General features: G+C 35.7%; 1 protein-coding gene across 1 annotated transcript in view; it reads right to left on the bottom strand.

Annotated features, from left to right (window-relative positions):
• The window catches only part of SREK1IP1 (SREK1 interacting protein 1), a 44,646-nt gene that overhangs the window by 11,709 nt on the left and 7,262 nt on the right, over positions 1–25,675 (bottom strand). Inside the window, exons 2-3 of the mRNA XM_025924710.2 lie at positions 21,926–21,973; positions 11,874–12,017 (exon numbers count right to left, since the gene is read on the bottom strand). Coding sequence (XP_025780495.1) covers positions 11,874–12,017; positions 21,926–21,973 — 192 coding nt within the window. The remainder of the gene's footprint in view (positions 1–11,873; positions 12,018–21,925; positions 21,974–25,675) is intronic.

Below are 25,675 nucleotides of genomic sequence, written 5' to 3'. Positions count from 1 at the left end.
AGGTATGGCAATAAAACAACAACAAATGAAAAAAAAAAACAAGAAATAAAGACATTGATTAAAGGAGAAAAATAAAACCATTCCCATTTGTAGATGATACGATGGTTTACATAAAAAATATCAAGGAATCTATAAAAAATGAAATAATTGAGTTCAGCAAGTATATAAGAGAAATAGACACAAAGGTATTGCCTTTCTACACACTGGTAATAAATACACAGAAACAAAATTCAAAATACACCATTTAGGAGATAAATTGCCGGCTGTAACCGCCCAGTTGTGCCTGTCCACCAGACACCCACTCTCGCAAGAAGAAGCCTCTCTTCACTGTGCTCAGTCTCTGCATCCCTCCTTTGATTGGGTCAGGGGGCTTATTTCTCACAAAAACTACACAGTAATCTATGTAAACAAGTCAAAGACCTACATAAATGGAGAGACAGACTAAGTTCTTGGATTGGAGACTCAACATAGTAAAGATACCTATTCTCCCTAAACTGATATACATGTTTAATGCCATTCGTGTCAAAATCTCAGCAAGATTTCTTTCTAGACATAGAATTATTCTAAAAATCTATATGGGAAGAATAGACAGTAGTTAAAATATTTCTGGAAAAGAATAAAGTGGGAAGAATAAGTCTACTCAATTTCAGGACATATTATATAGCTACCATTAATCAAGACTGTTGGCGGTGGTGGAAGAACAGGCACATAGATCAAGGGAACAGAAGAGAGAACTCAGAAACAAACCCACACAAATATGACCACCTGGTTTTTGGAAAAAGTACAACAGCAATTCAATGGAGGAAAGATAGCCTTCCAACAAAGAGTGCTAGAATAATTGCTTATCTTTTTTTTTTTTTTTAACGCTTATTCATTTTTTGAGAGACAGAGCAATAGTGGGGGAGGGGCAGAGACAGAGAGGGAGACACAGAATCCAAAGCAAGCTGCAGGCTCTGAACTGACAGCACAGAGCCTGATGTGGGGCTCGAGCTCACAAACCGTGAGATCATGACCTGAGCCGAAGTTAGACGCTTAACCGACCGAGCCACCCAGGCGCCCTAATAATTGCTTATCTTAAGCAAAATAATAAAACTTGTCCTAAATATCTCATCTTCTACAAAAATCAACTCAAAATGAATCACGGACTTAAAGTGAAAATGTAAGACTACAAAACTTTTTGGGGAGAGTGCAAAAGGTGATTTTAAAGCATGGGGACAGGACCGTGGGCAGAGAGAGCTGCACTGGGGTTGTCAAGAATGAATGGTTATTATATACCATGGACTTGGAGGAGGTAGAGTCAAAAGGTAAGTTTTCAAAAAGATTTTCACATGCTAAAGACTCACAGACTACTGGAAGCCTAGCTATTGTCAAACTAAGGTTGTTTTTCTCTCTAGAAAAGCATTAAGACAGTAGGGAGTTCCTGGATTTAAGGCTATTGATGGAATTGCCTTTTTCTTATAAACTGGTGGAGAGTCTAACCAGTTTAACCATTTGTTTTTTGTCCTTTCTTGTTTTGGGATAGCTGGGAGTATCCAAGGAATACCATACATGTACTACCTGGGGGGTGGTATGATAGCTTGTAAAAAAAAGTAAAGGGGACCATCTTTGGGATCTAAAGATAGGAAGAGTTCTTATCTTTGACACCAAAAGTAATCTAAAAAAGGAAAAATTGAGAAATTGGACTTTATGAAAATTAAAAACTATTACACTGTTCAAGACCTATTAAGAGGATGGAAAGATAAGCAACATATTAAGAGAAAGTATTTGCAAACCAGATATCCAACAAAGGACTAGAATCTAGAGTACATAAAGGATTCAACAGTAATGAGATGATGTTTAACATCATTAGCAATCAGGGAAATGTAAGTTAAAATCACATTGAGATATAACTTCACACCTATCAGAATGCTGAAATTTTTTTTTTTAAGTTTATTTGTTATTGGAGGGAGAGCATGAACAGGGGAGGGACAGACAGAGAGGGAGAAAGACTCCCAAGCAGGCTCTGGGCTGTCAGCATGGAGCCGGACGTGATCTCCAGCTTAAGAACCCTGAGATCATGACCTGAGCCGAAATCTAGGTTGGATGCTTAACTGACTGAGTCACCCAGGTGCCCCATCAGAATGCTTAAAAAAAAAAAAATAAATAAAGACAATATCAAATTCTGGTGAGGCTGCAGAGAAACTGGGTCATTCATACATTTTTGGTAGGGAAGTAAAATAGTATAGCCACTCTGAAAAACAGTCTGGCAGTTTATTAAGAAACTAAAGATACAAATACCATAAAACCCAACAATTGTACTTCTGGGTATTCATTTCATAGAAATGAAGATTTCTGTTCACCCAAATCCTGTTAATAGCAGCTTTATTTGTAATAGCCCCTAATGGTACACAAGTCAGATATCTTTCAGTGGGTGAAGAGTTAAACAAACTATGGGATATCTATGTGATAAAACACTACTCGATAATTAAAAGAAACAAACTATTGAAATACGCAGCAACCTCAGTGAATCTCTAGAGAATTACAGCTAGCTGAAAAAAATCTAAAAAGATTATATACTATATGAATCCATTCATAAAACATTTTTGAAATTACAATATTACTGAAATGGCAAATTTTTGGTTGCCAGAAATTAAGAAGGTAGTAAGGGCAAGAGAGAAGTGGGTGTGGCTTTTAAAAAGGCAATATGAAAAAATAAATAAAAAATAAAGATTAAAAAGGCGATAGAAGTGATGCAAATATTCTGTATCTTGACTCTACCAATGTCAGAATCCTTGTTGTGATACTATACTACAATTCTGGAAGATATTATCATTGGCTTGTAAAATTATAAAATTGGCTTGTCAGTTTCTAAAACAGCCTGCTAGAATTTTGATTGTGTTTAGTTTGAATCTATAAATCAAGGGGGGAGAAATGACATCTTAAAAATATTTAATCTTCTATTCCATGAATATGGTATATCTTTTGATTCATTAATTTCCCTCAGCAATGTTTTATATGCTTCAGTCTTGTGCATCTTTTAGTCAGTTTATACCTAAATATTTCATATTTTTAATGCTATTATAAAAGGTATTTTTAACATTTCAGTTTCTGATTGTTTATTGTTACAATACAGAAATACAATTGATTTTTTGCCCATTGACTGATCTTATATTCTACAACTTTGCTAAACTTCATTCTTAGGTTATTAGGTTCCAGAAGTTTTCTTTGGTAGATTTCACAGGATTTCTACCTAGACAACTATGTCATCTGCAAATAGTTTTCACTCTTTGTTTTCCAATCTGGATGCCTTTGATTTCTTTTTCTTGGCTGAATCTTCACCACAAAGTTGAGTAGTGGCTAGAATCTTCACCACAAAGTGGTGAAGTTGAGTAGAAGTGGGAAGAGAAGACATCTTTGCTTTGTTCCTTATGTTATGGAAACATTCAGTCTTTTACCATTAGGTATTATGTAATCTTCCAGTTTTTTTTTTTTTTTTTTTGATGTCCTTTATGAAGTTGATAAAGTTCCCTTCTTTTCCTAGTTTACTATCAAACTATCAGAAATAGACAGTGGACTTCTTTGAATTATTTAAAATACTGTAATTATCATCTACGTGTTCTTTTGTAAAGAGATGTTAAAAATGATGAATTACATTGTCTTGTTTTTGAACGTGAAACAAATCTTATACTATTGGGATAAACTTCACTTGGTTATATTATCATTTTCACATATTGTTGGATTTGATTTGCTAAAGTTCTTTTAATTGCCTAAAATTGCTTAAAATTCTGTTTGTGCCTGTGTTTATAGGAATCTCTACTTTTCTTGTAGTTTCTCAGAGGAATGCTGGTCTTAAAAATTGAGTTGGAGGGGCGCCTGGGTGGCGCAGTCGGTTAAGCGTCCGACTTCAGCCAGGTCACGATCTCGCGGTCCGTGAGTTCGAGCCCCGCGTCGGGCTCTGGGCTGATGGCTCAGAGCCTGGAGCCTGTTTCCGATTCTGTGTCTCCCTCTCTCTCTGCCCCTCCCCCATTCATGCTCTGTCTCTCTCTGTCCCAAAGGTGGATAAAGGTTGAAAAAAAAAAAAAAAAAAAAAAAATTGAGTTGGAAAGTTCTCCATCATATTCAATTTTTAAGATCTTATGTAGAAATGGCATTATTTCTCCTTCAACATCTGGAAGAATTAGGAGAGAAGTCATTCAGCTATGGAGTTTGCTTTGTTGAAAGTTTTTAAGCTAACTATTTAACTTCTTTAACAGATGCAGGCTATTCAGTTCATTTTTTGAGAGAGTTTTTATAGTTTGTATGTTTCAACTAATTGTCTATTTTATCTAAGTTGTTCAACTTATTGGCATAAGGTTTTCCACAATATTCCCTTATTTTACTATCTGTATAATATGTAGTATTATCACTTATTTCATTTCTGATATTGTTTCTTTGTTTTGTTTCTGTTTCTTTTGTTTGTTTTTGTTTTGATTTTTTTTGTTTTGATTTTTACCTGATCAGTTTGGATAGCAATTTTTCAATTTTATAGATCTCAAAGAACCAGCTTTTGGTTTTACTAATTTTCTCTATTGTTTTACTATTTTCCATTTCAGTGATTTCATCTCCAATCTTTTTTTATTATCTTTCTTCTGCTTACTTTGGGTTTCATTCACTTTTCTTTTTCTAGTGTGTTAAAGCAGAGGTGAAGTCATAAATTTGAGATATTTCTTCCTTCTAATACAGGAAGTTAGTGTTATAATTTCCTTTAGGTACTGTTTTATGAGCATCCCATAAATATTGTGTTTTTATTCATTCAGTTCAAAATACTTTGTAATTTCCTTTTGCATTTTTTCTTTGACCCAGTGGGTTATTTAGAAGTGTTAGGTTACATATATTGAGTGATTTTTCCAGGAAGCTGTCACTATATTTCTAATTTAATTTCCTTGTGGCTAGAGAATATATTTTGCATAATGTGAACCCTTTAAAATCTATCAAGGCTTGTTTTATAACACAGAATAAGGTCTATCTAGCTAGACATTCTGTGTGAACCTGAAAAAAATGTGTACTCTGCAGTTGTTGGGTGAGGTGTTCTATAAATATTAAAAAGGTCAAGTTGGCTGACAGTGTTATTCAAGTCTTATATCCTTTCTGATTTACTGTCTACCTGTTCCATCAATTATTGAGAGAGGCATACTGACTGACATCTACAACTGTAATTGTGAATTTGTTTATCCACAAGGATTTTCCGTGGTAGTTCTATCAGGGTTTGTCTCATATAGTTTAAATTTGTTATTAGGTGCATAACCACTTAGTATTCATAAACACTTAGTATTCATATGTCCTCTTCATTAACACTTTTATCATTTTAAAGCAACCCTCTTTATCTCTAGAAACATTCTTTGTTTTGAAATTGACTTGATCTGATATTAGTCACTTTAGCTTTAGCTCGAGATTTTTTTTTCTTTGTAGCTATAATAAGCTCAGAATGACTACTGTAAACATGCCCCTTCCCAAAGTTATAAGAAACAAAGCAAATATATAGCTATGGGAAAAATAACCTATTCCATTTAGGAATGATGGATAAGGAGTCCACTGACTAGATTATATAGAGAAATTACTTCTAATAAAAACAAAACAATCCCAGAATTTAAGACATCTTTTTTCCTGGCTACTACCCTTAGGAACTAGCAGTGCTTACGATAATAGTGTATGAGAATTCAAGCACTGAAGATGAAAGTTTGATTTAGACAGTTCAGTGTTTCTATACTACCATTCTTAAAACTATTCCACCTCTATTTATTGAAGGTCTTTCTGAGACAGGATATTGAAATGTACACAGGCATAGGGAAAAGAATTTGAGTTTCTGCAAAACAGGAATTTCTTGGTAAAAGATACAAACACTGGAGTAAAAAATTGAAGGCAAAAGCCTCCTTAGCACTTAAATTTTTTAACGATCATCAAGAGTGGCAGTCTCTTGTGTGACATACAGAAGTCGGAGGATATGATCCTGTGTTTAGAGACAACTCTGTAATAATAAGAAAAAACCGTCCAGTAGTACCTGCAGGGTCAGAGACCAGATTTTTGTCTGCATATGTCACCAGGTTTGTAGCTACTCCAGCTGCTTTTAAATACTTGACTAGATAGTTCCCAACCTAGATCCATTCATCTAAATTTCCCAATCACTGCTGTGACTTCTAATCAACTACTTTGCAAATATGTTTTGTAGTTTTCTTATAAAAAGTACATTTTGAGCCAAACAGAGGTTTATTTCACTTACCCCATGGATTCATGTAAGCCCTATCTTTATGAACCCTGAAACCACCAGTGTAAGTCATTTACTTGAATCTGATTCCAGCAGTTACTAAAGGAAATAACAAATACAATTATGGTAATATGCAAATATCTCATTTTGGCATTTTTTCCTGGGCAGTGTTCAGTATCAACCATCTTTAAATGATATCAAGTATGAATTTAACATAAAACTTTTTTCATGTGTATTTATTTTTGAGAGAGAGGGTGTGAGGGTCTGAAGCAGACTTTGCACTAACAGCAGAGAGCTCAATGTGGGGCTTGAACTCAGGAACAGTGACATCATGACCTGAGCCAAAGTTGGATGCTCAACCGACTGAGCCACACCTAGGCACCCATGACATAAAACTTTCTTTTATTTATTTATTTATTTATTTATTTATTTATTTATTTATTTATTTATTTATTATTTTCCACAAAACTTTCTTAACCAAACCAAACCATCAAAATAACCCCAAACCTCCAAATTTGTCAAAATATATTTATTTTCTGGACTGAAATAAAAGAATATCATAAAATATTAAGGGATGTATGAGTAGAGGAATACCTCCTAATTACAGGTAAATAGCTAATTAATATTAAATAACACTAGGTAAAATAGAATGAGAAAAAAAATCCATACTCTTGAACTTCTTGGGTCCTTTCTAAATAGTAAAAATTTACCTTGACTTTCTGTATATTCTAATATAAACAGGTCTTCAAATATTTGCTACTATCATATACAATTCCAAAGGAAAGTTTCTCAGCAAGTTTAAAACACAGTATAAAACCTTAACAAGTTTCCTAGAGTATTGTAGTGTCACTAGACAGTAAGCATTTTCACACATAAACATACACACATTGTGAGTCAATAAGATTGTATAATCCTCATCAGACACTGATTGTTCAATCTTCCCCTGTTCACAGCACTGGTAACACAATTTTAGAATGCTGTACAGGTTCCAGGTTGTTGATTACAATAAAACTGCAATGATTGTACCCATCCATGTCAAGCCCTGCTCTCACATTTTCTAATTTGTGTCAAAAAATTGATAGATTTGTCATTTAGACTATTTTCTTTGTTTTAAGTGAAAGATTATTTTCTTTTAATTCCCTAAGTATATAAAATGCATTGAAAAATATACAATATAATAGAAATAAATACAAACAAGCAAAAAAGAACATAACATACAAAAATAAATTTTGGGTTTTATTTTTTGGTGACATTTATCTCTCCTCCCCTTTATGTCTCTGTTTCATGAAAGCAGAACAACTAATTAATGTAAGCACATTAAAAATTCTTAGTTTTCTCCTGGCTCACTATTTTTATTGTTATTAAAAACAAAAACAAAAAGAAAAAGCACACACACACACACACACACACACACAAAACTTAGTCAAGATAGTTGGTACAAGAGCTCCCCACCTTGAAGAACCAAGGCAGGATTCAAGGAACCCTCAGGAGTACTAAAGGATATGGCATGAGAACTCACAATCAATAGGTCAGTGTTTTACCCTGACCCCATCAGACATCCTGAGCAGTAACAGAAAGTTATCAATGGAACTAAGAACCACAACCTCTACACTCCCTTCTTCCCTGTATTTAGGAACCAATTTATTGTTTATTTGAGTGGCAGGAGTTGGGGGCAGGGGGGCACTGGGCTTCCACTAGATAACCATGAAATAAATTTGCATCCCCTTAAAAAATGTTTAATGTTTATTTATTTTTGAGAGAGAGAGAGAGAGAGAGAGAGAGAGAGAGAGAGAGAGACGGAACATGAATGGAGGAAGGTCAGAGGGAGGAAGACACAGAATCTGAAGCAGGCTCCAGGCTCTGAGCTGTCAGCACAGAACCCAATGTGGGGCTTGAACTCACGAATGGTGAAATCATGACCTGAGCTGAAGTCGGACTTAATTGACTGAGCCACCTGGATCCCTTTTATAATACTTTATTACTGAAATCTGCATGATATACAGGAATGAGCACTCTCCTGAGGGGGAGTCATGATACTGGGAAACAAGTTCTGAGCCTCTAAGTGACCATAGGCAAGTGTACCTTTTTAAGAAAGAAAATCTACATTGAGTCAGTCATTTTCAGCGTGAAAGTAAGGGAAAGCTGATTCGAACAAGGAAGTTTTATCCCTTCCTGGTGATTATGGTATGTTAACTCCCTCCCTTTCCTGCCAGGGTAGATTTGTCCCAGGTGTTCATATTGAAAAATCACCTCTAGAATAAACCTCTATTCACGATGACAGTGTACTTTATCCTTCAAGATTCATATGGTGAAGGAAAAAAAGTGAAGAACCAAAAGACTGGATAATCTCCACGGTAGGAGAGCAGCACACTACAGTGTAAACAGTATAGGACCAGTAGGCAAGAAACAGAGATCACGGTGCTGGCTTCACTGTGATGTTAGTCACTTGGGAGTCATCTGTCTTCAGTTCCTTTTCTGTAAAACTAGGTTTAAATTATGTGTTTTCTAAGAGGATTACGAATTCTCACGTTTTTGTTTGGTTTTGGGATTTAGGGGGTGGCGGTTTCTGTTTGTTCTTTGTTTTTAGACACAGCAGTGTAGATGGATGGGGTAGAAACTGTCCTTGTGGAATTGGCAATCTTGGGCTTTCTCTCCTAGAATCTTCAGCTTTGCTCCTTCAGCCTGCTCTCTATGCCTGGTGCCTGTCTTCCTGAGATCTCCTTTACAAGTGACCTAGGGACTCCCTTCCTATCTCCTCTACTTCCTATAAAGTCTTCTTTCTTAGGGTATATTCTCTTACTTTGGTAGAACCCTCTGGAATCAGTGCTCTCAGAAAGGGTATGTGAGAGATAATTTTTTTTTTTTTTTTCATTTTGAATGTCTGCCAATGCCTTTATTCTATTCCACACTTGGTTGATAATTTGGTTGGGTATATTATTCTAATTTGGATACAACTTTCCTTCAAAAATCTGAAAGCATTATCCACATCTAGCTTCCAGTATCACTTTAGAGAAGAACAAAGTTATTCTGACTCCTGATTTTTTACCTATGACTTGTTTTATCCTTGACTCTGGAAATTTCAATTATATTCTCATTTCCTATGATATGAAATTTTGTAACAGTGTGCCTTTATGTGAGTCTAATTTTAACACTGTGCTTAGTACTGGTTGAACCCTTTCATCTGGAAACTAATGTCCTTCAGTTCCTGGAAATTCCTTCTGTATTCTCTATCTGGGACTCATGTGAATGAAGTATTTCCTAGACTGAGTCTTCAATTGTCTTAACTATTTTTTTCCTTCCCTTGTTTTGCTTGTTAGATTTATCTTCCATCTCTGTTAAGTTCTTTATGTCTGCTTCTTTTTTAATTTCCAAAAGTTCTTTTGCTGATTTGTTCTTTTTATAGTATCTTATTCTGTTTCATGGGTGCTATATCTTATCTTTCTATAAAACTGGATATTAATGATTTCTGGTTTTTTCTCCTTTCACAGCCTGTGTATCCTTCAAGCTGACTTTTTTTGTTCATTGGTTGGTTTTAGTATCTATATTTCACTTGAGAGTCTTTCCTCAGAAATTTAGTGCTTGATGATTGTCTAAAAAGCTGAAGCTTTGAGCAAGCAAAGCATGGAAATCTCAACTTAACTGATAATGTGACTATGTCATGTCTTTGGTCATTATCTTTATTTCTTTTTTCTTAGACTGGTCAGATCTCCCAGAGATAGATCTTCCGATCTTCTGCCTGGGTGATACATGTCTGGGAACCAAACAGGTGAAGATGGCTGGAAGGTTCTCACCTTTAACTTACTGTTTTCATATGTGTTTGGTATATCTCAGTTTAAAGACCCTTTGTTTTACCTGTCTAGAAAACAGAGCTGCAATAGCCTACTGAGGTAATGGAGGGAAGCCATCTGGCTTCACAGAGTAGGGAAAGGTAACTGAAGGGAATTACTTCAGATTTTTAACCAATTCCTCTGTTTTTAGCTTTACTGACATCCTCACAGAGGTACCTAAGGATACTCATTATCAAGTTGTCTGGGAGTTTTAAAATGTGCACTATCAGGTTACTCCTCAGATTTCCTATTATTAAAGGACCGAACTTTCTCAAGTACGCAGTCCGTTGTCACTAAACCCAACTGCTTTTCATAACTGTGTTACTATTGCTTCCTACCTCATTTTGTCTTTGTGCATTTATGTTTTTTTTAAATTCTTCCATTATCATTTCAGTGGTGTTTCAGTAGGGAATAAAATCAAGTATATATACTCAAGCAGCTACTTTTACTTGAAGCTGTATATACTCAGCCTTAGTGATCCTCTTTGAGACTCTCTCCCTCTTCTGCCTTCTCAGCTTGTCCTAGTACCCTGGCATTTGACTTTTCATTTACCTTCACTAGATATAATATGGAAAGCTTAAGAAGTTTTAAGGTGTTTTTTGTTTATTGTTCTCTGATAATCTAAAGTAAGATTTTAACTTTTTGTATCTCTCATTCTATGCCTAAAGCCATATTCAAACAAGCTGCATTTTGATTGTGTGACATCTACCATATATCATTTTGAAGTCCACGGTGTATTTCCACATACAGCATTACACCGTATCCGTAAAAGCCCCACTTCAAGGATAGGCCATTTTATATACAAGATGGGAAAGAAATGATTAAACAGCAGGTATACAATCTACTCCTTCTGTGAGGAGAGAGGAGCATGCCCCCAACAAAAAAAGAAGGTAACTTGGTCAAATCTCTTTGTAAACATGCTAATGACAGACCTCCTGGAAACAAATTAATGGTGTTTGCTAGCTAGAGAATACCTTTGGGAGTGGAAGATGGAGGGTTGTGCTTTTTCTCACAGTTCTAAAAGCTAGAAGTCCACAATCAAGTTGTTGGCAAGAGAATCCTTATTTATAGACTACTTATAGCATGATGTACTGGATCTAAGATAGTTTATGATATATAATCCTGGAATCTACGGATTTATGCGGCATGGCTCACTGGAAAATGTAACTATATGGACATAACATTGACGTGTTTCATGATTAAATGACTTTCTTTTGTGTAATGAAGAAACCTCATGTTAATCTTGGCCAGAATGGGTTGTGAAGGAGAAAGAAAGAAAATACCCAGGGAGCTGTGCTGGTGGCCCTAGAATTTCTGCAGTTTTCCCTATGCTTCATGATCATTTATGTACTTGAAATTCTTAGTAAAGCTAGGTACTGGCTAATATCTCTGATTTGAATTAGTGTGATTTGACAAACTGATCTCTTGTGTTATCCTACAAGGAAATTAAGGTTCACAGGGGTTAAACAACTTGTTGAAAGTCACTTGCTAAAAAATGGCCAAATGGGTCTAGAAACCCAGTCTTAAATCAGATTCTTTATACCATGTGACACATCTTAGTGTGATGGAAAAACAACAATAACAAAACCTGCTTTGTGGAATGAGAAATTGATGTGCCTCCTGGTTCTAACACTGATCTGCTGTTTGATTTGGGGCAAAGTACTTACAACATCCAAAGCCTATCCTTACCTATGCAGTGCCTCTTACATATATACACAAGGTATCTTAATGATAAGTATAACAGAACAATAAATAAACATTACATAATAAAGCAGAACATTTAGAAACATTTTTAAAGGATGTAGGGAAAGAAAAGTATTACTTACTTTTTTCTTGTAATGCCTGCAATTTATTCAGTTCTTCATTCTCTTCATCACTCTCTTCACTACTTGTGCTGCTCACATCCAAAACTATGTCCCTTTTGGGGTCTACTCGGAGAAAATTGCGGCATTCAAATGTCAGATGACCAGCTAAGTAAAACAAACAAAAATGTAAATGACAAAATAAAAGATACCTAAAGATACTCATTATATTTTTATTTTGTTGCCTCAGGGTTAAACAAGTTACAATTTTAATAGTATAATGTTTAGTTTCAACTTTTATTCAGTGAGTAGTAGTTTGCTTTTTCTGAATACACCACTCAGAGAAATTTTTCCTGTTTTCCCTATGTACTTAATTGCATAGCAACTACATAGCTTTCATCTAATTAAAGGTGTCATGACAGTATAATTGACTGTGTTTTTCTAAAGAACACTTAAAAATTTAATTTTGAAAAACAATTTTCATTCTGACATCATTCACCTCCTAAAGCTGATCCCTACAAGAAAACTACAACAGTTACATATTTATGACATGATACAACTTAAAAAAAAAAAAATCAAACAGTACAAATACCAGAAAAGTACAGGAAATTATATAACCAATATCCAAGTGCCTATCCACTCACATGTTAACATTTTGTTATTCAATTAGAGTGTTTTTTTTCTTAATGGCAAGTGTTTGCACATATGTGCGTGCACACACACAAAATTGGGGGCCTTGCACCATTCCTTAGAACCCTGTCCTAATCCCATTCTATTCTTTCTTCAGAATTGGCATACTGAAGTTGTATTTATCTTTCCAAAACAGCATATCTGATTATTTATTTCACATAAACTCAATTATACTTACCTACCAATCTGCAACTAGTGTTTGCCACTCAATATTATATTTTGTGATTTACCTATATTAACATAAGTATATGTAACTATCTCATTTTATCTCATGAAAAATGTTCCATTATATAAGAATACGATTTATTTATCTTCTCTACTACTGCTAGAATCTTAGTTTGCTTTCAGTACTTTGCTATTATAAATAATGCTGAAATGAGTAGCTGCACATGTATTTCCTGCACACGACATTGTTTCTCTAAGGCAGCCACTTTCCTTTTTTTTTTTTTTTTTTTACTATGATTCACTGATGGTAAAAAATAACAGTAAAACTAAGTGTATTGATATATACACCCAAATACAAATACACACTAATACACAAATATGAGACAAAAAGTGACCTGAGTACTACATGTGATATCCCAAAACAAAAAGCAAACAAAAATAAAAACAACAAAAAAGTGCTAACAGTAACCATGCAATTGATTCCACAACACACTAATGATTCACCATAACTCTGTGCTAGAGTTTATTTCTAGTTCTCTCTTGGAAGTTCTAGATTTATTCAAGAACATCTCGTATTAGAGTCCCAATCTTAGGACCCTGGGCCTTGCTTTTATCCCCTGCACTCTGCAAACCCATGAAAACCCAAGTTCAAGAACACTGGGCTCAGGAAATACTCTCAAGTCTTACCTCTTAGAGTTTCTGCTTTCCTTTGATTATTGTCCTCTGACCATTCTCTAATTATTTTCTTCCTAGAACACTGTTGTATCTAAAATATGTACTGCACATTTTATACAAGTTTCTTAACTGCTTGCAAGAGGATCCTGTCTGCCATACTGCTGGAAATAAGTTTCCTTCATTATGATTTCCTTTCAAATGAATCATTCGTAAGTATTCTTTTCAGTTTCCAAACATATGGAGTTTTCAAATTAAGTTTTTGTTGATTTATAAAGATATTACACTGTTATCAGAAAGTAGGGTCTGTATGATATCAGTTATTTGGTATTTGCTGAGATTACTTTTGTGGACTATCATGCAGTAAATTCATGAAATGATTTGGTATGCATTTTAAAAGAATATATATCACTCTGTTGAATAGAGTGCTATGTCTATTCTGTTGCTCAAATCTTCTCCATCTTATTATTTTTTTTTTTTGCCTAATAACTTCTGAGGGTATAATTTTTAAGTACCTCTATGATTATAGAGAACATAAAGGTTGTATCATAAACTTCTCAATTATTAAACATAACTAATTCCACTAAGCTTCATATCCCTATCATTATGATACTCAAAAATGAAGGCTTCTGAATCTATTTATCTTCCTTGAAGCCTTACCCTCATATTGCTGTTACTGCTCCCCTGACCTACAATCATCACCCCCTTCTCCCCCTATCTTTTTTATTTTATTTTATTTTTTTATGTTTATTCATCTTTGAAAGACAGAGAGAGACAGAGCACAAGCGGGGGTGGGGCAGCGAGAGAGGGAGGGGGACAGAGAATCTGAAGCAGGCTCCAGGCTCTGAGCTGTCAGCACAGAGCCCGACGCGGGGCTCAAACTCACCAGGAGATCATGACCTGAGCCGAAGTCGGATGCCCAACTGACTGAGCCACCCAGGTGCCCCTCCCCCAATCCTTTTATGACAGCTTCTGAAACATGCAATCTTTAGTGGACAAATTGTGTCACCTCTTCACAGTTTGTTCCCTCTCCCACTTGTTTTAAAGGACATTTGGCTCTTCCCTGAGAACACTTTTCCACAGCTTATCTCGGTATTATTAGTATCCTCCAGGCTCCTTAATACTGTTTCTCAATATAGCAGTCCTCTAATCTCCCATGCAGCTCTCTGTTGCTGTTTAATAGCCCATCTACTGAAGTCTTTGGAATCTGGCTCAGACTTGGGTTCTTCACCCCAGGCCCTCCCACAAACCTACGCGAACAGGCTAGAGTGGTGCATGGCCTCATAGTTCCTTGCCATTTTACATGCCAAGGCCACAACTACGCTCCTTGTCATCACCTGAAGTGTTCCATCTCGTAAGTTTTCAACTCCACTATTATACTGACTATAAGCTTTTATCCTTCTAGCTTTCTTATTCCCTTACACCCATGCATAGATGTGTTTAGAAATTTTTTTTTCTGTCAACACTTTATTCCATCTACTTTTTATTTATGTCACTGTTACTACATTTACTTCTCAAAGGAAAAAAAACAAACAAACCTATTTGCTGTCACCTTCTTTTAGGTAATTGTTGACATGAAAGCTGTCAATTCCAAAGAGAGTTAGAGCTTAGCATTTCCAAGAGTAGAGAATCAACTAGGTAGAGCACAAGAATTTTTTAACGATTACATTTATCACATATATATCTATGTGCAAAGTTATAATGTGCATAAATACACATTTTTACAAACTTCTATAAAAAACCACATTTCTGGGGCGCCTGGGTGGCGCAGTCGGTTAAGCGTCCGACTTCAGCCAGGTCACGATCTCGCAGTCCGTGAGTTCGAGCCCCGCGTCGGGCTCTGGGCTGATGGCTCAGAGCCTGGAGCCTGTTTCAGTTTCTGTGTCTCCCTCTCTCTCTGCCCCTCCCCCGTCATGCTCTGTCTCTCTCTGTCCCAAAAATAAATAAACGTTGAAAAAAAAAAAATTAAAAAAAAACACCACATTTCTGACCTGCCATTTGCCCCTTACCAAACAAAATCACTTTCTCCTCTTCTAATTTTTTTTTTAATTTAACTATTCTATTTCCCTAAATAACACATTTCTCTTAATAACTGCTGCCTCTTGATTTTTCAGCTCAGGCATAATTAATTGACTTCATACTGTGGAAAATGAGCATTTAATATCCTCCCCTTTTCTCAGTGTTCTTGTATCTTTTTAAATTTTTACTTATTTTTAATTTTTATTTTCTTATTCTCAAGTAAGTTAGCATACAGTGTGGTCTCGGCTTCAGGAATAGAACCCCATGATTGATCTCTTACATATGATACTCAGTGCTCATCCCAAAAAGTGCCTTTCTTAATGCCCATTTAACCCACTTTTTAACCTACTCCCCCAACCCCCATCAACCCTCAGTTTGTTCTCTGTATTTAAGAGTCTCTTATGGTTTGCCTCCCTCTCTGTTTTTATCTTATTTTTCCTTCCTTTCCCCTATGTTATTCTGTCAACTTTCTCAATTTCCACATATGAGTGAAATCATATGATATCTGTTTTAGAAAATTAAGACCTTAACTCACTCAGTCCCTTCATTTTCTTCTAATCTGTCAAACTTCTCATTCCTGACTTTCCAAACACCATTACATGTTTTTTCTTTGACTCATTCATGTTCTTCTTCTGCCATACCTCACTGTAAAACAAATACTCTGGCTCAAAGCTAACCTTTCTTGAGGTTGTGCCTGTCCCTGAGCAGTCAAGCAATGCTTAAGTACAATCACACATACATGGACATTAGCAAAACACAAAGCATTTCATTTTTGTGTTTGTCCCTGGTCAAGTTCTTCTCTTATTCCCCTCAGTGACTTTTCTAAACTTATGCCTGACTTAAATCATTGTTCAACCACTTTCCTGTCTCACTCAATGCCCCTTCCCAAACAGACAACTGCACCTCCTAACTTACCAAGAAAACTGAGATTACCAAAGTCTCCTTCTACTTTCTGTTTCCATACCTGAAAATATCCATACTTATTCTCACCTAGTTTCCTTCAAACTTATGAGTTATCCTTGATGGGGCGCCTGGGTGGCTCAGTTGGTTAAGCGTCCGACTTTGGCTCAGGTCATGATCTCGCGGTTCGGGAGTTTGAGCCCCAGCATTGGGCTCTGTGCTGACAGCTGAGAGCCTGGAACCTGCTTCCGATTCTGTGTCTCCCTCCCTCTCTCCCTTTCCCTGCTCACATTCTGTCTCTCTCTCTCTCAAAAATAAATAAAGCACTAAAAAAAAAAAAAACAAAAAAAAAAGTTATCCTTATTTTAACTCTTAGAGGAAATTGCTCCATCTTCTCCTGTCTCCAATATCTGCAACATCTCCTATAATATCCCTTTAGTCTCTATACACATCTTTTATCTTAAATATAAAACCCTCCATTTATCCCAAATTCCCTTCTAGGAATTACAGTTGACCCTGGAATGCTGATCCCCAGGCAACTAAAAATCCACATATAACTTATGGTTCCCCCCAAACTTAACTACTGGATTTTATGTGATTGAAAAGTAAGAAAGTCGCCAAATGGAGAAAAACAAAGTGAAGATGGAGGAAATTTGTAGGAAAAGGTGGAACAGCAGGGCTCTTGTCTGCTCTTGGCATTCTCCATCCTACTACCTGTGGGGAGCTCAGTTGACTGAGGTCTTGAATGGAGAGGTGAAAGAAACAGGCTCTGGGGAGGGATTTTCACTTAAGTAACCAAAAACCACATAATAACCCACCCAATACCTCACCTCCCACCAAGGGGTGTGGGAGAACACCAGGGAGGGCCCCAGGGAGGGGACAGTATCAGACAGAGAAGGCTGGGTCTCAGTGGGGTGGGGGCACTGTCCAGGGTGCTGAACGTTTGCTGAGGAGGGGATCTAATATTGCTGGGGAACTGGCAGCTCACCTCTTCACAGCCATTTTCCACAAGCAGAAACTGCACTATAATCACATGTAGGGGACTGGGTGAAGCAAGTGACCTAGAGAGAAGGGTACTGGTGTTTTGCCTTCCCTAGTTCTCTACCTTCCTGTGTGGAAGGAGGTGGTGTGGACCACCTTGCTTCCTAGGTAGAGAAGCAAGAAATGAGTATCATTCTATGATCTAGATTGGCTAAGTGCAGGTGGGGAGAAGGAGACATGTGGTAGTTCATGTTCTACTACTGTATTCCATCTAAAACAACAACAACAACAACAAACCTATATAAAACTACACCTGTGCAGTTCAAACCCATGATGTTCAAGGGTCAACTGTATTCAATATGTTCCTGTTATGACCTGAATGTTTGTATCCCCTCAAAATTCATATGTTGAAATCTAACTCCCAAAGGGGATGGTATTAGTTGATGGGACCTTTGGGAGGTGATTAGGTTTCTGAGAGTGGTACTCTCATGAATGGGATTAGTGCCTTATAAAAGATCTCCAAGGAACTCTCTAGTCCTTTCCACTGTGCAAGTAAAAAATGAAAAGTCTATGACCTGGAAAACTTGCTGGCACCCTGAACTTTGACTTACAGCCTCCTATGAGCAATATATTTCTGTTTATAAGCTACTGGGCCTGTGGTATTTTGTTATAGTAGCTCATGAAGACTGAGACAGTTCCTTACTTTACTTATGCAAATTTCCTGAAACAGGAGACTATACATACAAGCTCTCCATTTTTTTATCCATCGCAATTCAGCCCTGAATCTACATAGTTTGCTTCATGACCTACCACTCTACTTAAACTGATCTTCCCACAGTCAAAGAAGCATTCTACCTGGTAAATTCAATGAACAATTTTCAAACAAATTCTTACAAATCCTAATGGTTACATCTGACAATTTTCCCTCAACTTTGAAAATCTTTACTCTTTTGGTATATCTGTTGCTGCCCACTCCCTCTTCTAGTATTGTACCTTCTTGGTCACTTTTTCCTTAGCTCATGCCTAGATATTTTACTTTACCTGTTGATATTTTATTCCACTAAGAGTTTGTTATTGTTCCAAAATTTGCTTATATAAAATCATGTAGGCGAAAAATACAAATGTGGAGCAAAAAAGAGAGGTTGTTTCCATAAAACATAGTTGTACTTTTGGAAACACTTGATTTAAATGGATTATTTTTAAAGAGTAGTTTGAGTAGTTTTCAAATTAGGTACTGGCATCAAGACTGTACAAGATTGAGAAAGAATCTAAAACAATGAGAAAAGGTACCTGCTTCTCAAAGGGGGTGCCATGGCCATTTTGAGCCAGACAATTCTTCACTGTCCAGGACTACCTTACACATCCCAGGATGTTTATAAACCATAAATCATACATACTAAAGATCATACTGTTACCCAACCACAAGCACATAGGGGCAAATTTAAAAAAAAAAAAAAAAAAAAAAAAAGGCCACAGATTTCCAGGAGGGCAGTATTAACCCTAGTTGAGAACTAATGATAAAGTGATTCTGGACTCAAATTTCTTTCTCATTATTGCTGCTTGCTTATCTTGTAAGAAACAAACTATACAAAGTAGGAAATCCATTTCAGATATAATTTGCACTTAAAAGACTATGTGAAACAATAATTAGCAGACTCATAGGCAAAGACAAGGTCATGAATGTATATCAATAGATTAGCATTTTAGGTTAAATAAACATTAAAGGTATTTAGGTGTGTTTTTATTTCTTGCTACTATGAGCAAATGCTCAATTACTGAAGTATCCTATCCTGAACTTTTTAAAGGTGTATTTTCTGAGAACTATCATAATTGAGACATTTATTCCATGACAAAAGCTTAGTGTTCTGGTAGCTTTTAAGTATTTAGAAGTTGCCAACTTCAAAAGTATTCATATAAAAACTCATCATAGAAATAAACAATTCTTCTAATTTTGTTGAGGAAACTTTGCCATGAAAAACCAACATCCATGTTATTTAGTAACAGATTCATCCTTAACTTGAAACTTTTTAAAACTATGTAGCCATTACTGAAACATACGGACACAATAAAATCTTCTTCAGTCGAGTATTAAATTGTTTTGTACATCCTGGGCACCTTGGTGGCTCAGTTGGTTAAGCGTCCAGCTCTTGGTTTCAGCTCAAGTCATGATCTCGTGGTTTTGTGAGTTAGAGCCCCATGTTGGGCTGTGCGCTGGCAGCATGGAGCCTGCTTGGGATTCTCTCCCCAATCCCCATCTCTCTGCCCTTCCCCCCACTCACGCTTTTTCTGTCTCAAAATAAATAAAAGTTAAAAACTGTACAACCTAAACCATTAGTCTCACAACAATAGAGAGACAATACTCCTTTGTAACTAAATGATGAATATGCATATTTTAAGGTATTAAAAACATTTCAGAGTTCTGTGGACTGTTCTCTTACATCTACAATCAATACAAAGATTCTGGCCTACAAATAACAGATAATTTTTAAAATGTAATTTCTATCAGAAAGGCATGCAAATTGAGAAGACCTTCATCTTTAACAGGTATAAGATGTAAATTTAACACAGAAGGGAAGGATTACTAAAGTTTTGCAAAAGAGATAAATGAAAAGCTATTTAATAACTTTATCACTAAAATCATAGATCAAAATAATAACTATAGGAACTAAACTTAGAAAGACTGTCAAAGCTATTTGCTTACTTGGCTTCTCTAAAAAAAATTCTAGTTACTACAGATACTTCCATCATTGTGTAAAATAAAAAAGCAATAAAGAGACTAGATCAACGTTATATTTCCAAAACATTATTTTGATTATTTTCCTATAAGTCTTAAGCTAAAAGTAGTTCAAGGAGATAAACTGGCATTAGTAGAGAGATTGGGAAATTCATTCTAGATTTTTAAGTACATAATACAGCATATAGGTATATGCTATATACATATACATATATGTATATATGTAGAGAGACAGAGAGAGAGAAAGAGAGGTGGGGGGGAGAGGAGGGGGGAGAGTGAGAGAGAGAGACAGAGAGAGAGAGGAGAGGGAAGGAGAGAGAGAGCATGGATGAGCACATTCCTAAGTCTTGAATCAAGACATAAAATATGGAGGGGGCGCCTGGGTGGCTCAGTTGGTTAAGCGTCTGACTCTTGATTTCGGCTCAGGTGATGATCTCGTGGTCCTGGGACTGAGCCCTGCAATAGGCTCCACTCTGAGTATGGAACCTGCTTGGGATTCTCTCTCTCTCTCTCTCTCTCTCTCTCTCTCTCTCTCTCCCTCCCTCTGCCCTTCTCTGCCTCATGAGCTTTCTCTCTCAAATAAAAACTTTTTTTAATTTAAAAATAAAAATGAAATACAGAAATTAGCAAAGATTTAAAGAAAGGATACAAAGCAGAAATAAATATAAACAAGCCTAAAACACAGAAAAGATTTCACTGCACTTATTTCTTGCATGCAAGTATATTCTTCAGGAGTTTTTATTTATGTCAAGGATATGTGTACTTATGTATCCACATTTGCTAACTGAGCAAGATTCCCTTGAGCCACATCTCAGCCTTCCCTTGGAGGCATGTGACTTGGTTCTCCCAGCATGCTTTCATTATGAGCCCTCTTAATGGAGATTTATGCCGAGGGTTCTTTTATCACATGTTCTTACATGGAAAAAATTTTTTAATCACCTTTATTTATTTTTTTAATAAGACTGTACATCTGAAGCTCATGTAACATTGTGCATCAAATATAACTATACTTCTAAATTAATAAATAAATAGATGGATACATTTTGTATGGATCAATAACCCTAATCCAGGCTCACTTGCATGGTCTCCAAACAAGTGAGAAAACAGCAAATGCTGGGGTGCCTAGGTGGCTCAGTCGATTGTCAGACTTTGGCTCAGCTCATGATCTCCCTGCTTGTGAGTTCAAGCCCCACATCGGTTTCTGTGCTCACAGCTCGGAGCCTGGAGCCTCCTTCAGATTCTGTGTCTCCCTCTCTCTCTGCCACTCCCCTGCTCACACTGTGTCTCTCTCAGAAATAAACATTAAAAAAAATTTTTTTAAAGAAAACAAAAATAGCAAATGCTACTGTTATAGCTGTTATCAAACCTTTAAGAATTGTTACATTTAACTAAAGAAATGGTATTTAAGGTACATAATTATAAATTTAGACTATATAACTGCATGTTAAAGTTTAATTTTCTATCCCATTTCATTAGTCATAATAGACATTTATGATTGTTTAAATCAAGTTTTTGCCAGTGAGCAGAAATTCTGGGACTAATATTATCCTCATAAAGAAAATAATTTTCATTGCTTCCCCTCTTCACCCAGTATCTAGAAGAACAAAGAGTAAAAGAATAAGTATACATGTACTTTCTGGGGGGGGAATATACTTTCTGCATGCCCCTAAATCTACTACTCCACTTGTACTTGATATCTTTGCTAGTCAACAGATACATAGCCACCTGTCACTCAGTCTACAGCAGGGAAGAAAGTAACTATTTAGGAGAATTTCTGAATCATCTGCAAATCTGGCCTGAATAACAGGGCTAAAGAACTAAGATGAAATCAGGGCCCTGAAATCAGGATGCCAAATCACATTGCCCAAGGAGGCAATGATTCACTCTTCACAACGTTATTTTTTAATGTACTTACGATAGCCACATTTTTTACAGCCTGCCCGGACACTGTCCTTGTTGCAACCTGAAATATAATTGGATAACATTTTAGCAGACATATAAAAGGTAGAAACATAAGAATTCCATCCCATGGAAAAGCTAAGAAACCACTTGTTGTGGAATTTCTTTAAAAAAAAGAAAAAAATATTCTTGACCCAGCTTAGTTAACACTATTCAATTGTCATCATTATTAGGAATCACTGGAAAATCCAATTTACTCAAATTACTTTCTTTGACAGTATTTTAAAAATAACTCCAGAATATATTTTTCTCTAATTTAACAGAAATACAGTGTTATAGTCAAGAGCTTAAACATTCCAAGAATTCTCTAACACTGAGCAAGAAATTCCTGAGTATTTCAGCCTGTCCCTCAAATGTAAAATAATTAACTACATATGTGTGTACATATACATATTCCCTATATACTATCATATGTGCTAATATTTTTATTATATATTCTATTACATATATTATTATATACAGTATATTTATATACATGTATATACATATATATATTTATACACACACACATACATATATGAATATTTGGGATAAAAAAATGTTTTTCTGCTCTCCCTTAGAAGAAAAACAAACTGGCTTTATTAAAGGAATTGGTAAAAATCCAGAAAAATACTTTAATTGATAGGTATTATAAGAAACATCCAAATGCACCACTCAAATTTTGACAAGAGAAAACTATCAGTCACATATTCAGTCTGATCAGTTTTTAGAAATATTTAGAGTATTTCTGTATAATTAGTGGTACACACAAGAAATGTTGCAGATCTAAATATGAGAGAAGACATAAATTAAAATTGATTTTTTTATAATAAAATATACATAAAATTTATCACCTTAAACATTTTTGAGTATATAATTCAGTGGCATTAAGTACATTCATAATGCTGTACAACATCCTAAACACTAACTTTTTTCCTCTATAAATTTACCTACTCTAGGAATCTCATGTAAGTGGAATCATACAGTATTTGTCCTTTTGTGTCTGACTTATTTTACTTAGTATAATGTTTTCAAGACCATCCATGTTGTAACACATTATCAGAATGCCATTCCTTTTTATGGGTGAAATATATATATGGAGAGAGGGGGGGGGGAGAGAGAGAGAGTTGAAACTGCTTTTAATCTCCAATAAGGGCTTCCATCAGCCAGAGGGCAAGGAAAGAATTGCTCTATTATCTTAATGAAAGGCATCTAACTCCTTAATCTTTCATATGGAGATATAATCCAAATTTACTAAAAGAGTACATAGAATGCAAATATAAAACAGTGCTAATTATAAAAGAAAGATCATTTTTGAACCATTTCTTTACTGTTATGAAGTCAAAACATCAGTCGTTTTTTCCTATTCCCAATCGTTAAAATATACATTATCAAGTTATTCTAGTAAAATACACTCAGGTCTGCTACAATGCTTCTTTTAAAAACATAAACTTGTTCCAATGCAAGTGATGTAAGACAGCACAATTTGAGCATAATGTGACTTTTGTCCAAGAAAAACACTATGTGAATGCACAAACTGGTACCCCATTGCTCTGAGACTCATAGTAATATACAAAACACACACAAGGACATAACCCAAACCATTTCTAGTGACCTTAGTTCAATATGGGTGCTGTGAGCAGTGCCCATCCACATCTGGTAAAATAACTTTGATCCAATCATGTCATCCTCTTCCTACCATTCCTTCAAGCCCTGATTCTTATGAACTGCATTTTCACAGCAAACTTCAGGTCTTTTAGAAGGTATAGTACCCTATTAATTGTAGTATTTATGTGCCTTTTAACCAATTAACATGTGCAAAACTGTGCTGTTTTTATTAGGTTTCTATCATTTTTTATGTATCACTGATGAAGTTCTTGAGTGTTGTGCCCCAATCTCATTTTTTCTCATAAACCTTGTGGATTTTACTGCATAGAGTGGGAACACATCTGCTGCACTGCAGCAGAACTGTGGAATAAGACTGGATTAATAATAAAATCTGAGGCTCTTTCATTATGAAATAATTGCCTGTTGGAAAAAAAGCCCAGAGTATCCGGGTCAATGTTAAGTCTGTTTCCATAGAAACCAAAGACGCTGAATAGACAGGACAAAACTGTTCTAAATGCACCATTACCATTCCCACAACAAACTAAAAATGTTGTAATGGACAGATCTGAAATGATCTCATCTCAGTACTTATGAGAGATTAGCTTATTTATGACTAACTCTATCTCATATTTTTAGAATGAACAAAATATGAAACTTTTCAGAGAAGGTCATCTTCTTTAACAAAGTTTTAACTTTTACATGAAAGGAAAATGCCAGAATTCTAAATAAAGTAACTCCGTATCAACTATGTTCTCACCAGTTTTTGGTTAAATGAAAGTTTCAAGCTTTATTTGTCCATAATTTTCATGACTCCTGGGCCAACTGAATGCTTTTACCTAGGACACGAATCTGATGCCTCTGACAAAGATATCTGGGACAAGTAACACAATGAAGTGGGGACAGTTCATTCATTCTCCTGTCAAGATCCAGTTTCTAGAGGCAGTGATGTCACAGAGAGCAGCAGTCCTAATCAGGTCTGGGACTGTGCAGGATCTTGGCTATGGATGTCCTTGGTCTTGTCTATTTTCCAAGAATTGTTATCTAGCATTTGCTTAGATTCTGTGAGCTCCCTGGTATCTTTCCTTTCTGCTTCAATTAACTAGTCAGTTTCTACTGTTTGGAACAAGAACTCTGCTGATACAATGGTGCTCCAGATTGGAGTCAAAGTGAATAGGAAGGCCATACTGAAAGGCCCTTATTACTTCAATCAGAAGTTATCCATTTCCCCATCTTAGGTTCTCATGCTGTTTTTTGTTCCATTCCTCTTTAAGGTTTGCTAATGCTATTCAGAGCAATAGAGCCTGGCCCCCTCAAAATGTTCCTATGTAATCATAACCTACAGTTCCAAGACCACCAATAAAGTCTTGTAAAATTGCCCACATTAAAAAAAAAAAAAATTGGCAAAGACCAACAAAAACAAACTCCAAAGACACATAAAAATAGAGGAAGAAATATCTGCAACTCATAGCACCAAAAAAGGGAAATTATCCTTACCTTATAAAACCCAGAAAATCATTATGAACAAGACCAATAGCCAACAGGAAAAAAACTCAGCCAAGGAGCTGAACAGAATGCTCAAAGAAACAGAAACAAGTTGGAAACATGGAGATCCTTAGCCTTATTCATAATTCATGGAATGTACATTAAAATCTATACTGAGATTCTATTTTCACTTATCAGAATAGCAAAGATTGAAAGGGTTGAAGAGAGTTTGGGGGAGACACACTCTAATACAGTACTGGATAGTAATGTAACTCAATACCACCTCTATGGAAAGCAAGCTGACAAAATCTATCAGAACTATAAATGTACATTTATACATTTACACATACATACAAATGTGCAAATGTACATTCATACATTTATACATACAAAGTGCTACTTTGACCTAGAACTTCCACACTGGGAGATTAATCTTCTCAATTTACTTGCACAAATACATAATAACTTATGCACAAAGCTATTCACCACAGCATCATTTGTAACAGTAAAAGAGTAGAAATAATTTAGACATAAATAAATTATGGTTGGTCTTTACTTAATGATATTTGATGGTCTCTAAGATATAAAGAAAAAAGCAAGGTACAGAACAGTGCTCATGGTATGTTGTCATTTGTAT

The sequence above is a fragment of the Puma concolor genome, chromosome A1, assembly GCF_028749965.1.
Source record: "Puma concolor isolate L17-30 chromosome A1, mPumCon1.1.hap2, whole genome shotgun sequence".
Lineage (NCBI taxonomy): Eukaryota > Metazoa > Chordata > Mammalia > Carnivora > Felidae > Puma > Puma concolor.
This window is presented reverse-complemented; position numbering and strand designations above follow the sequence as displayed.